The 13,156-nt window shown below is 49.2% G+C and overlaps 1 protein-coding gene across 2 annotated transcripts in view; it reads right to left on the bottom strand.

Annotated features, from left to right (window-relative positions):
• LRP4 (LDL receptor related protein 4) overlaps nt 1-13,156 on the bottom strand; it is a 60,964-nt gene that overhangs the window by 40,515 nt on the left and 7,293 nt on the right. For both annotated transcript variants that reach the window (XM_037999407.2, XM_073016721.1), the window contains exons 2-7: nt 4,797-4,943; nt 2,038-2,154; nt 1,641-1,754; nt 1,165-1,281; nt 682-810; nt 334-453 (exon numbers count right to left, since the gene is read on the bottom strand). In XM_037999407.2, the coding sequence (XP_037855335.1) occupies nt 334-453; nt 682-810; nt 1,165-1,281; nt 1,641-1,754; nt 2,038-2,154; nt 4,797-4,943 (744 nt within the window). The remainder of the gene's footprint in view (nt 1-333; nt 454-681; nt 811-1,164; nt 1,282-1,640; nt 1,755-2,037; nt 2,155-4,796; nt 4,944-13,156) is intronic.

Raw genomic sequence — 13,156 nt, 5'->3', positions numbered from 1 at the left:
CACCTAAGCTGGAGTGCAGGGATGCTGTCTTGGTTCACTGCAACCCTGCCTCCTGGGTTCAAGCGATTCTCCTGCCTCAGCCTCCCGAGTAGCTGGGATTACAGGCATCCGCCACCACACCCGGCTAAGTTTTGTATTTTTAGTAGAGATGGGGTTTAACCATGTTGCCCAGGTTGATCTCGAACTCCTGACCTCAAGTGATCCACCCGCCTCGGCCTCCCAAAGTGCTGGGATTATAGGCATGAGCCACCGTGCCCAGCTGGTAGGGGCCTCTTTGGCTCCACAAGCCTTCTCCTTAGTTCAAGCCCAGCCTAATTCCATTCCCCCACTCACTGCAGTTGCGCTCATCAGACTGGTCATCACAGTCCGCGTCACCATCGCAGCGCCAGCCTGCATTGATGCACAGGCCACTGTCACACATGAACTCCCCAGAGCGGCAGGGCTGGTGGGAGGCTAGGGAAACACGAGACTTCTGTCTCTAGCCAGTCTGTGCACAGTGTCCCATGGCAGACTAGAAGGCCACAGTCCCAGAATCCCAGTTCCTCCATCTCTTCCCAAGAGGGACCAGAAAATCCAGAAACTCCTCTCTGAACTCCTGCCCCAGCTGGCACCTGTGCCTTGCCACCCGAGGAGTTCTTCCCAGCCTGGCCTCCTCGCCTCCCAGCTGGCTGAAGCACTCACAGCAGTCAGACTCGTCTGACCAGTCTCCGCAGTCATCGTCGCCATCGCAGTGGTAGATATCGAGGATACAGCGGCCATAGGCACACTGGAACTCCTCCAGGTTGCAGGGGGGTGCTGGCACTGCTGAAGCTGGAAGGAAGGCAGGGGTGGGGAGGGGCACACACTCAGGCCTGGATGAAGGAGAGGGGCCCTGATTCCTCAAGCAGGCAGGATGCTCAGGCAGGAGAGCTTCTTCAAGTGAGATGCAACCAGGTTTCATCTGGGACAGCCCTTATAGACGCCCATATTCAGGTGGATCAAAGGGAGCCTTCCTTTCCCACCTGGGGAACTTGGTCACTCCCTAGCTCAGCCCAGGAGCAGCTGCTGCTGAGGCACCCATGCTCCTTGCCCTTGGTATATGCACCCCTTAGCCTCACCCTCAGCCCAAGGACAGAACCATGCACCCTCATCGAACCCAACAGCCTGAGGTCTGGGGCCACTCACGACAGCTCTCCTCATCGGAGCCATCTTTGCAGTCGGTGTCACCGTCGCAGTACCAGTGCTCAGCAATGCAGCTTCCGTCACTGCAGCGGAACTCCTTGTCGGAGCACTTGCGCATGTCTGGGGGATGCGATGGGACAGCAGTTCTGAGAGGGCCCCACAGGCAACCCTCTCACCCTCCTCTCTGACTCCCCAACCTCAGTGGCTTTGGCGGGTCTGACCCAGGCCCTGAAAGGCACCCCAGAGTCAGTGCAGACACTCCGTGAAGAACGGAGGCCCTGGAGAGACTGGGCCTCAGCCTCCTGGTCCACAGTTTCTTGGGGGTCTGAGCGGCTCTGCCCCCTCTGCCTTCCTCTAGCTGCTCCAGATATCTGGGCAGTTCAAGGTTTGGCAGTGCTGGGGCCATTGCTGCTATGTCTTCCTATGGCCAGGCCACCCACTGGCCACTGTGTTTGCCTCCCCACATTGGGGCCACCCACCACACTGCTCATCGCTGTTGTCACCACAGTCATTGTCACCATCACAGTGCCACAGACTCCGGATGCAGTAGCCGTTCTGGCAGGGAAACTCGTCCTCCTCACACTCCCGGGGGGCTGTGGACATAGAACAGTCAGGCTGCTGCAGGCAGTGGGGTCTGGTGCCTGGAAGCCTGACTTAAAGCCCTCCGGAGCAGTTAAGTAGCTCCAGTGCTGCCCCAAGGGCTCCGAAGGAGGTGGCTGCCTCTCAGCAGCTTATCTGACTGCGAGAGGAAGTAAAAGGACAGGACCAAGTGCTGAAAACACAAGGGCTCATGTGGACCTGGGGCATCGCTGTCTGATTGAAAATCCTTTCCCAATAGAACTCAATGGAGTCCGCCCAGCCCCTGCCAACACTCACGACAGTCCTGCTCATCTGAGTCATCCTCACAGTCGTTGTCCCCGTCACACACCCAGGAGCGGCGGATGCACTTGCCATTGTCACAGTGAAAGTCGAGAGGGGAACAGGTAGGTAGCACTGAATCCCAGGAAAAGGAAGGAAAAGTCAATCAACCTGGTATACTTAGTCAGGCTCAACTAGGCCAGATAGCCTTTTCCTCCAAATTCCCTTGTCTTTTTTGTTTTCCTTTTTTGAGACCGAGTCTCACTCTGTCGCCCAGGTTGGAGTACAGTGGCGCAATCTCGGCTCACTGCAACCTCCGCCTCCTGGTTCAGGCGATTCTGACTCAGTCTCTCAAGTAGCTGGGATTACAGGCATGCTTCACCACACCCGGGGGAGGTTTTGTGGTTTTTTTTGTTTTTTGTTTTTTGTTTTGCATTCTTTGCATTTTAGTAGAGACAGGGTTTCGTCATGTTGGCCAGGCTGGTCTCGAACCCCTGACCTCAGGTGATCTTCCTGCCTCAGCCTCCAGAGTAGCTGGGATTACAGGCATGCTTTACCACACCCAGGGAGTTTTTTTGTTCTGCTTTGTTGTTTGCATTTTTAGTAGAGACAGGGTTTCGTCATGATGGCCAGGCTGGTCTCGAACCCCTGACCTCAGGTGATCTTCCTGCTTCAGCCTCCCGAGTAGCTGGGATTACAGGCATGCTTTACCATACCCAGGGAGTTTTTTGTTTTTTGTTTTTTTTTTTTGTTTATGTTTTTGTTTTTGAGACAGAGTCTCACTCTGTCGCCCAGGCTGGAGTGCAGTGGTGTGATCTCAGCTCACTGCAACCTCCACCTCCTGGGTTCAAGGAATTCTCATGCCTCAGCCTCCCGAGTAGCTAGTATTACAGGTGCCCACCACCACACCTGGCTTTTTAAAAATTTTTTTTTTTTTTTTTTGGATTTTTAGTAGAGACGGGTTTTTGCCATGTTGGCCAGGCTGGTCTCGAACTCCTGGACTCAAGAGATCCACCTGCCTTGGCCTCCCAACATGTTAGGATTATAGGCGTGAGCCACCACGCCCAGCCCCCTTGTCTGTTTTATAGTCCTTCCTTACTGACTCCTAGGCTCATCCCCAGTTGATGGAGAAGCTTAGCAGAAACTACAGCTAAGACAGAGATTCAGAAGGGAATTGTGGTGAGGGGTTCACAGGGCAGGGGAAGAAGAATAACCCAAAGAACTCACAGGCACTAAGAAAGCATAAGAAAAACATGAGCAAGAGAAAGAAGCACTTTTTTCCCCCTCCTTTCCTCTTGTTAAATGATTGACACACCTGGGCTCAATTTCCAGTTAATTACGTAGCACTCTGAGCAAGTCATTTACCCTCTCTGAGCTGAAGTCTTTTTGGCTGTACAATGGGGATAATTATACCCAGTTCATAGAGGCCTTTTGATATAATGCCTATGAAAATGCTACATGAAAGTGAAGCATTTATCATCAACACAATTAGCTGAACTGGTTAGGGTTAATGAGGTCCAGGTTGTACCTCCGTTCCCATTAGACTAATTAGCCAGCCTCAGACATAGATGCCACAGTTAGGTCAGAGATTGCACCTCTAATCCAGACAACTGGCTTAGCAGGGATATTTCTATATATCCAAGACAGGTCACCCTGGCCAACTGTGCAGATGTTACCATGCTAGGGGAAAAGGGACATTTAAAGAAAATATAAAATTCCTTCTTTTTTTTTAGACGGAGTCTCGCTCTGTTGCCCAATCTGGAGTGCAATGGCACAATCTCGGCTCACTGCAAGCTCCACCTCCCGGGTTCACGTCATTCTCCTGCCTCAGCCTCCCAAGTAGATGGGACTACAGGCGCCCGCCACCATGCCTGGCTAATTGTTTTGTATTTTTAGTAGAGACGGGGTTTCACCGTGTTAGCCAGGATGGTCTCGATTTCCTGACCTTGTGATCCGCCGGCCTCAGCCTCCCAAAGTGCTGGGATTACAGGCGTGAGCCACCATGCCCAGCCTAAGAAAATACAAGATTTCTTACAAAGTTCATATTACTAAGAAAGGTGTGGCCGGGTGTGGTAGTTCATGCCTGTAATCCCAGCACTTTGGGAGGCTGAGGTGACTGGATTGAAGTCAGGAGTTCGAGACTAGCCTGGCCAAAATGTTGAAACCTCATCTCTACTAAAAGTATATAAAATTAGCCAGGCATGGTGGCACGTGCCTGTAGTCCCAGCTACTCGGGAGGCTGAGGCAGGAGAATCACTTGAACCTGGGAGGTGGAGGTTGCAGTGAGCCAAGATCACGCCCCTGCACTCCAGCCTGGGCCACAGAATGAGACTCTGTCTCAAAAAAAAAAGAAAAAAAAAGGTTTTATTGTACAAAATACCAAAATAAGAAACATAGAAATAATCAATATTTGTGTATAGTATATAAATTTTAAAATGCACAAATATGTGGTACCTATACACAAACATATATTCACATAAATACAGAGAGACCTATTTAAAGAAACTCCCTGTTGTTTCAAGTGTGTTCTCTTCTTTTATACTTGTTTTCAAGTTTGTTTTCTTGGACATATATGCATGAACCAACAAAAAGAAACACAGGACAGTTGGAGCCGTATATAGTGAAGAAACTACCCAAATGTATCTATTAAGCTTGCAAAAGACCAACTCTCTGAGTCCAACACAGTTGATGCCGAGAACCCTCCATCAGCCTTGTCCTTGCCCCCTACCCCCGGGTCCCTCTCCACCACCTCCCACTGCCTCTGGGGAGGTACTTACTACATCCGTCCTCATCGCTGTGGTCCCCGCAGTCGTTGTCTCCATCACACTGCCACTGGGCAGGGATGCAGGTACACTCGCCAAGAGCACTCACTGCACATGTGAAGTGGCTCCGACCACAAGCACACTCGGGGCTGCTGGCCAGGCCTGGGCAGAGGGAAGAGGAATCAGTGAGGGCTCAGCTCCCACTCAACCAAAGCCCATTCCAAGGGGAAGGTAGAGGGGCCTAGTTAAGGGGCACTGTCACCGGGACAGTCACAGTGACACTTCAAGGGAGATGCAGGCGGTAAAACCATGCCTACTCCAGGGCATAAACAATCCAGAAGATACCCTCTGACTTTGGGCTTACAAAGAGTCCAGGTGACCCCCTCTATGACAGGGCTCTTTTGCATAGCACCTCTAAGGGCCCAGAGACAGATGATGCCACCTAGGCTAGGCACAGTGGCTCATACCTGTATCACAGCACTTTGAGGGGCTGAGATTGGAGGATTGATTGAGCCCAGAAGTTCGAGACTAGCCTGGGCAACATAGTGAGACCTTGTTTCTACAAAAAACTAAAAAATTAGCTGGGGGTAGTGGCACGTGCCTGTAGTCCCAGCTACTTGGGAGGCTGAGGTGGGAGGATTGCTTGAGCCTGGGAGGTCAAGGCTGCAGTGAGCTATGATCACACCACTGCACTCCAGCTGGTGCAACAGACCAAGACCTTGTCTCAAAAAAAAAACCAAAAAAACCCAAAATAACAAATAATGCCACTCAGAGGTTTGGTGCTCTTGAAGAAGAGGAACAAGGGACAGAAGGGGTGATGTTGAGAGGTTTCCATATCCTTCTCACCAAAACTAGGTTGAGATATGGATGCTCTGCCTCTGTCCTGGACCAGACCCTGGGATGTTGGCCAGGGAGGGCAAGAACTAATGGTGGAATTAAAATGCTGGAGCCTCTTTAAGATAAGGAATCCACACAGGGGAGCAGGAAGCAGGGTGGGCTGCTGTGAGTCCCCAAGGCCACCTCAGGGCAGAGGAACTGGGACCTGCCAGGGCCTTCCTGTCTGTGGCACAGGCCACAGCCTTGAGGAAGGCTGGCAGATGCAGCCCCTCCCCCGGCTTCAGCAGCACGCAGCTGGGCTCCACTATTGAGCATCGAGCTATCTGCCTGGCCAAGTCCCATGACCGGCTGCTGTGCCCCCTCCCCAGCGTGCCCAGCAGGATGCCCTGGGATGGCGTGTGAATGGCTCAGTGCCCCGCTCCAGCCTCAGCTGGAACAAAGGGTTCTGCCAGGGTCACTCTCCCCCCTCCCAGCATTCATCCAACCCGCTGGGCTGCTCTGCTCGCAGCTGGGGAAGGAGGGGGCCGCAGCGCATGGCTCATCTCTCCCACTTCCTTTTTTCTCCTCTTCCTCCCCTCAGCTGGGCCCTGCCCTCAGTCTGGGCTGAAACAGAGAAGGAGTCAGCTCGAAATTGTCACCCCTCCTCCTATACTCTGTACCTGGTCCAGCTTTTCTCTCTCAGCTCATCTCCTTGATGTACATCCTTGTCTCACATTACAATTCCTTGGCTTAGTCTAGGGCTTAGGGCCTGGGATAAAAAGGTGTGCTGCCATGCCCTCCAAAAGCAGGGAGAGAGCTCTAGAACTTTCCCTCTCCATTTCAACCCCAAGAGTAAGTGCGAGCATAAGGTAGAACTTCCTAGCCTGCGAAGTATGGATGGATGGATGAATGGATGTGTGGATGAATGGATGGATGGATGGACAGACAGATGGATAGACGGATGGATGGATGGATGGATGGATGGATGGATGGATGGATGGATGGATGGATGGCTTTTGGGATCTGTGAATCCCTGATGCTACAGGTATAATGTACGTTTCTGGGTAAGGAATCACACCTTTCACCAGATTCTCAACTGAGGCCTGGCCCTCTCCCTCCACATGCTATGGGAATCAGCTGCCCTAGAAAAGATGTGGGATTGGGCTGGGCGCAGTGGCTCACACCTGTAATATCAGCACTTTGAGAGACTGAGGTGGTGGGTCCCTTGAGCATAGCAGTTTTGAGACCAGCCTGGGCAACATGGTGAAACCCTGTCTCTACAGAAAAGAAATTTACAAAAGTTAGCCAGACATGGTGGTGGACGCCTGTACTCTCAGCTACTTGGGAGCCTGATGTGGGAGGATCACTTGAGCCCAGGAGGTTGAAGCTGCAGTGAGCCATGATCTCATCACTGCACTCCAGTCATGGTGACAAAGTGAGACCTTGTCTCAAAAAAAAAAAAAAAAAAAAAAAAAAGGTGCAGGATTTCCTGCGGAAGCCAAGTGAGGTCCAGTTGTGAGGAGCAGTGTCTCTAGACCTCACAGGAAGGCCTTGCTCCAAGCCCAGTGCTCCTGTCTCTTCGGGTCTCTCTGCAAATGCAGGGTAGAGGATTCTTCCCCAGGAAGCACGAAAAGACCCAGCTGCTCCTGCCCCCACTCCATCCTTTCTGGCCTGAGAACTCTGAGAAGGGAGGAGGGCTTTTCTCACTCAGATCCCGGACAACACAGCCTGAGGAACTTCAGTACTATGACGGGCTCAGCACAGCTACAGGCACCCTTTTGGTGAACTCTAGCTGGACTGAACAGCAAAGATGTTTAATCCCACTCCATGTGATGGGGCTCCCCAGGACACAGATCCCCTTCCTGGGGTATCATGGTGAGAAAAAGGATAAGGCTAAATCAGTGGATCTCAACTGGGGATATTTTGTCCCCTGGAGGACATTTAGCAATGTTTGGAGACATTTTTGGTTGTCATGCTTGGTGGTGCTTACCGACATCTGGTGAGTAGAAGCTAGGGATGCTGCTAAAGATTCTATAACTGTATAATTCTATACAGGATTACACGCCTGCAATCCCAGCACTTTGGGAGGCCCAGGTGGGCAGATCACCTGAGGTCAGGAGTTCAAGACCAGCATGGCCAACGTGGTGAAACCCCCGTCTCTACTAAAAATATAAAAATTAGCCAGGTGTGGTGGTGGGCACCTGTAATCCCAGCTACTTGGGAGGCTTAGGCAGGAGAATTGCTTGAACCCTGGAGGCAGAGGTTGTGGTAAGCTGAGATTGTGCCATTTCTGTCCAGCCTGGGCAACAGGAGTGAAACTCTGTCTCAAAAACAAACAAACAAACAAAAAAAAACAAAAAAAAAAAGATTCTATAACGTGCAGACAGGCCCCTATGATAAAGAATTATCTGGCCCAAAACATCAATAGAGGTTGAGAAATGCTGCTAACCACACACAGTAGGGAGTGGGGATGTACCAGAGGGGAGTTCAGGATGAAAGGTGTGACAAGGACAGAGAGGAAGATGGGGCGGGTGGGGGGGAATTGGAGGAGGAAGTTGGGCAGAGGACAATGCACTGGACCTGGAGCAGACAGACTTGGGTTCCATCGACCAGCCAGGTGACCTTGTGCAAGTTACGTAGCTCCCTAAGCTTCAGTTTTCTTGTTTGAAAAAAAGCCACAAGGAGCTGAACCTGGTGGCTCACACCTGTAATCCTAGCATTTTGGGAGGTTGAGGTGGGCTTGAGGTCAGGAGTTTGAGACCAGCTTGGCCAACATGGTGAAAACCTGTCTCTACTAAAAATATAAAAATTAGTTGGGCGTGGTGGTGCACGCCTGTAGTCCCAGCTACCGGGGAGGCTGAAGCAAAAGAATTGCTTGAACCCCAGAGGCAGAGGTTGCAGTGAGCAGAGATCATGCCACTGCACTGTAGCCTGGGCAACACAGCGAGACTCTGTCTCAAAAAAAAAAAAAAGCAACAAAGATTAGACAAGAAAATAAAGGTGGAAAAAACTAACCTCGTGCCTTGGCACACCAAAGATGTTCAATAATGGAGGCTGGGGTGTGCGGATGCGGGGGTGTGCAGATGTGGGGCCGTGGGGGTTAAATTTTTCCAAAAGGCCTTGATATTAAAAATTGGAGCACCAGAATAGAGCAAGTGTAGAAGAGTCCTGGTGCTGCGTGCAAATGAAAAGGCATACTGGTAGGGAAGAACCTTAAGCTCTTTTGTTTCTTTAGGGCCCCACCCCCGCCTTTGGCTGAGTGATAACAGAAGTCCTGAGTTCCCCGCGCAGACTTTAGGAACAAAGCATTCCATCGGTGGGCATCAAGTTAGTTGCAGGCAGTTGAAGGGCCTTGACTTCCTGCATGTCAAATCAACATCTCAGCATCCGCTGCAGTGAAGGGCGGGCAGCCACCGGTCAGGCAAACGCTTGACTTGGGCATTCGTACAGTAAACAGACACATTATACTCCAAAAAGCCAGCTCTTCTGGACAACTGCTGTCCCTTTGGGGTCCTCAGAGGTGGAATTCTGCCTTTTCACTCAAGTCCTGGCTGTGATCATAAAGGCAGCTTTTAACCCTTTTTAAGGAAAAGAATGGTGAGTGAAGAAAGAAAACAAATGACTGTGGGTGGCAAAATGCAGCCTTCATTTTAAGAAGTGTTCAATTAGAACACTCTGCTATGCTCTGGCCTTGAAAGCTGCCAGCCGCACTGCAAGCTCCCTTAGCCTCCAGGGGCCTGGGCTCTAGCCCCTCCACCTAATGCGATTCACCATGGAAATGGTCTCTCTGCAAGGCATCTTTGATCATGAAGCTATCCAGCTTTTGGGATATATGTTAATGTGCTCATAGGATTTTTCTCTAGAGGTGAACTAAAATCTTACCTTTTACATCTCATCTGTCCCACTCCCGCCACCTTACCAATTTCTCACTGTTTTCATGTAAAGCAAGCCTGTCCAACCTGTGACTTGCATGGCCCAGGATGGCTTTGAATGCGGCCCAACACAAATTCGTAAACTTCCTTAAAACATGAGATTATTTGCGATTTCTTTTTTCTTTAGCTCATCAGCTGTTGTTAATGTTCATGTATTTTATGTGTGGCCCAAGACAATCCTTCTTCCAATGCAGCCCAGGGAAGCCAAAAGACTGGACACCCCTGATATAAAGGAAAGAAAGGAAACATCCATCTGGTATACAAGACACCCTAACATAGTAGTAGACAACAGAGATTCTAGAGTCAGAGAGACGAAGCTTCAAATATTGGTTCTACCACAAATTCTACAACTTTGAGCAAGTTAATCCCTCCAGGTCTCAGTTTCCTCATCCATAAAATGGGAATATGAATAGTTCTACCTCAAAGGGCTTTGTAAAGATTAACCCATATGAACTGCTTAGCACAGGGCTTATACACAGCAAAAGCTTCATAATAATACAACCATCATTTTTTTTTTTCCAAGATGGAGTCTTGCTCTGTTGCCCAGGCTGGAGTGCAGTGGCACGATCTTGGCTCACTGCAACCTCCACCTCCTGGGAAGCAGTTCTCCTGCCTCAGCCTACTGAGTAGCTGGGATTACAGGTGCCCATCAGTGCGCCTGGCCAATTTTTGTAGTTTTAGTAGAGACAGGGATTCACCATGTTGGCCAGGCTGGTCTTGAACTCCTGACCTCATGATCCGCCCACCTCAGCCTCCCAAAGTGCTGGGATTACAGGTGGGAGCCACTGTGCCCGGCGCCATCATTTATTAAATACTTACCATGGGCCCTCCGAGTACTTTACTAAGTCCTTTTCGTATGCGACATCACGTAAGGCTCTCAACAACCCTTGGAGGTGGTGGTGTTATTAGGTTGACGCAAAAGCAATTGTGGTTTTTGCCATTACTTTTAATGACAAAAATCGCAATTACTTTTGCGCCAACCTAATATTATCACCACTTTACAGCTGGGGACAATGAACCACAGAAAGGTTAAGTCTGTAGATAGATTGCACAAGTACTAAGGGTTGAGGCCAGCATTCACACCCAGGCAGGTGATTATACTGCTTCCCAATAAATGGTATTACTGTTGTGAGAATCTCCAAAACCCCAAGGTCAAAAGGGGGAATTTACAACTTCTGGGTCCTTCTCTTTTATGTGTTCTCCAATAGCAAATATGCAGTGAGTTTATGGGTCTCAAACAGTGACCTCTTTCTGGTTACTGCTAAGGTAAAGACTTATTTCCCTCGCCTGAAGGTAAAGTAATGAAGCAGGGAAAGTCTGGCATCCCAGCACTTTTGAATCAGCACTGGAGTGTTGTTGGTCCAGGAAGGAACAGTGCCTCTGATAACAAATAATTATACTTTGCAATTTCCCTTTAGTGTGCAAGCTACTTTTGCATAGGCACTTGCATTCTCATTGAATCATTACAATAACCCTGAGCAATGACTGCAGGGCCTATTCAACAGGTAAGGGCACCCGCTTTGGCCAAGGTCATGAGGTATGTGGGAGAGCCAAGATGGCAGCCCCCATTCTGGTAATTAAACTAGTATTCTTCTCTTAGTGTGATCTCAGAGTCTGGACTTTCAGTAAGCTTTCCGGGTGACACTGATGCACACTCAAGTGTTGAGAGGCGCTGCTCTCCACCATTCCACAGAATGCACAGCTGAAGGTGGACCACACCTGTCACGTGGAGGCACATGGGTAGACCGTGACTACACACAGCTACAGAGCAGCTTTTTCAAGTTGAACCAGAGATGAGAAGGCTTAAGGAATGCCCTGTGAGTGTTCTGGAGTCTGGTGGCTACCCCGGTGTGGAAGGTATTAGGATTACAACGAGAAAAGGAGGAATCACCATTCATTTATATGCTAAAGCATATTAGCATATGCCTCTCTCCGTTTATCCACTGGCAGCAATAAATACAAGTGTGTTGAATGAATGAATGAAACACTCCTTTAGAATCTTATGAAAGCTGGAGTCAAAGGAAAAGGGACTCAGAATATCATAAATAAAAGTAGCTATTTCCTACCTACCCAGTACCCAAGAGAACACGTATCTTTTCCTTTGCAAGGCAGCCTCTTAGTCCTATCCAGGTTTTGTTTACTCCTTTCTCCTACAAGAGTTCTTTCACCAGCTGTATTATCCAGCTGTAAAACTGACACGCCATGACTCTACTTCTCTCTGTCCCATGGTCCCTTTTATTCCCCTGATCCCTAGAGGCCAGTTTAACTTGGTTGGTTTGGAAAATCTAACAGGTGAAGTCTTCTCCTCAGTGGGTCGTTTCAAAAGGGACACTATCAGGCACGTGATTACAGGTCCAAGCAAGATCAGCCCTCTCTTGCTACTGTTACATATAGAAAAGAAGTCCTTAATGGTTAGCCTCCAAAGTTATGAGGCAGAAGAATATAATGTTAAGCACATAGGAACAAAACTTCCCAGAATAAAAATCCTGACTCTGCTAGTTCCTAGCTGTCTGACCCTGGGCAGTTATTTAATCTCTTTCTATCTAATTTTCTCATCAGGAAAATTGGGACAATAAAAGCCCGTACCTTACAGGGAAGTTATGAGAAATAAATTAGTTAATTCATAAAAAGGACTTAGCATTACTGCCTGGCACATACTAAGTGCTCAATAAATAATAGCTCTTGCTATTACTATTTGGCTTACCCCAGAACTGTCACATCCAACCACTCCATGATTAAGACCTGCTATTTTAGGACTTGAGATGTTTGAAAACCCTACCATGTACCAGGCAGCAGTACCACCCCCCATGGGTTAAGTTGGTGGCATGAATAACCACAGTCTTGCTTTACTGCCTTTCTCTGGAAGAGCTTGAGGCACATGGTATCCTTTATCCTTGCCTTTTTTTTTTTTTTTTTTTTTGAGATGGAGTCTTGCTCTGTCACCCAGGCTGGAGTGCAGTGGCACCATCTCAGCTCACTGCAACCTCCGTCTCCCGGGTTCAAGTCATTCTCCTGCCTCAGCCTCCCAGGTAGCTGAGACTACAGGCATGTACCACCATACCCGGCTAACTTTTGTATTTTTAGAGTAGAGACAGGGTTTCTCCATGTTGACCAGGCTGGTCTCGAACTCCTGGCCTCAAGTGATCCGCCTGTCTCGGCCTCCCAAAGCACTGGGATTACAGGCATGAGCCACCACACGCGGTGGTTCCTTGGCTAATTTATCACCAACTAATTCTGAGGAGCCAAGGACAGGAGAGAGAATCCAGAACCTAAAGCAATTAAGAAATGGATTTGTTTCCACTGTTGTAAATCAGGAGTAACAACAGTATCTATTTCATAGGGTTGCTAAGAGGTCTAAATGAGATAATACATATGAAGTTCATACTAGACAGCTGTTATTGTTGTTCTTGTTATTTGTACTAATCCCATTATCTTCATCTGGATATGTCCTCTCTCTCAACCCAGTAATGTAGCCAATGCCAGGCTGTCTTGGTATAGATCCTCAAAATTCTACCTGCCCTACCTGGAAGCTGTCAACAGATTTCACAAATCCAACAGGGCTCAAACATGGCTGCGCTCTGTGAAGGGCTGCTCAAAATATTGCTTTCCTCTCCCCCTGCATCTCAA

This window comes from Chlorocebus sabaeus, chromosome 1 (genome assembly GCF_047675955.1).
Source record: "Chlorocebus sabaeus isolate Y175 chromosome 1, mChlSab1.0.hap1, whole genome shotgun sequence".
Lineage (NCBI taxonomy): Eukaryota > Metazoa > Chordata > Mammalia > Primates > Cercopithecidae > Chlorocebus > Chlorocebus sabaeus.
This window is presented reverse-complemented; position numbering and strand designations above follow the sequence as displayed.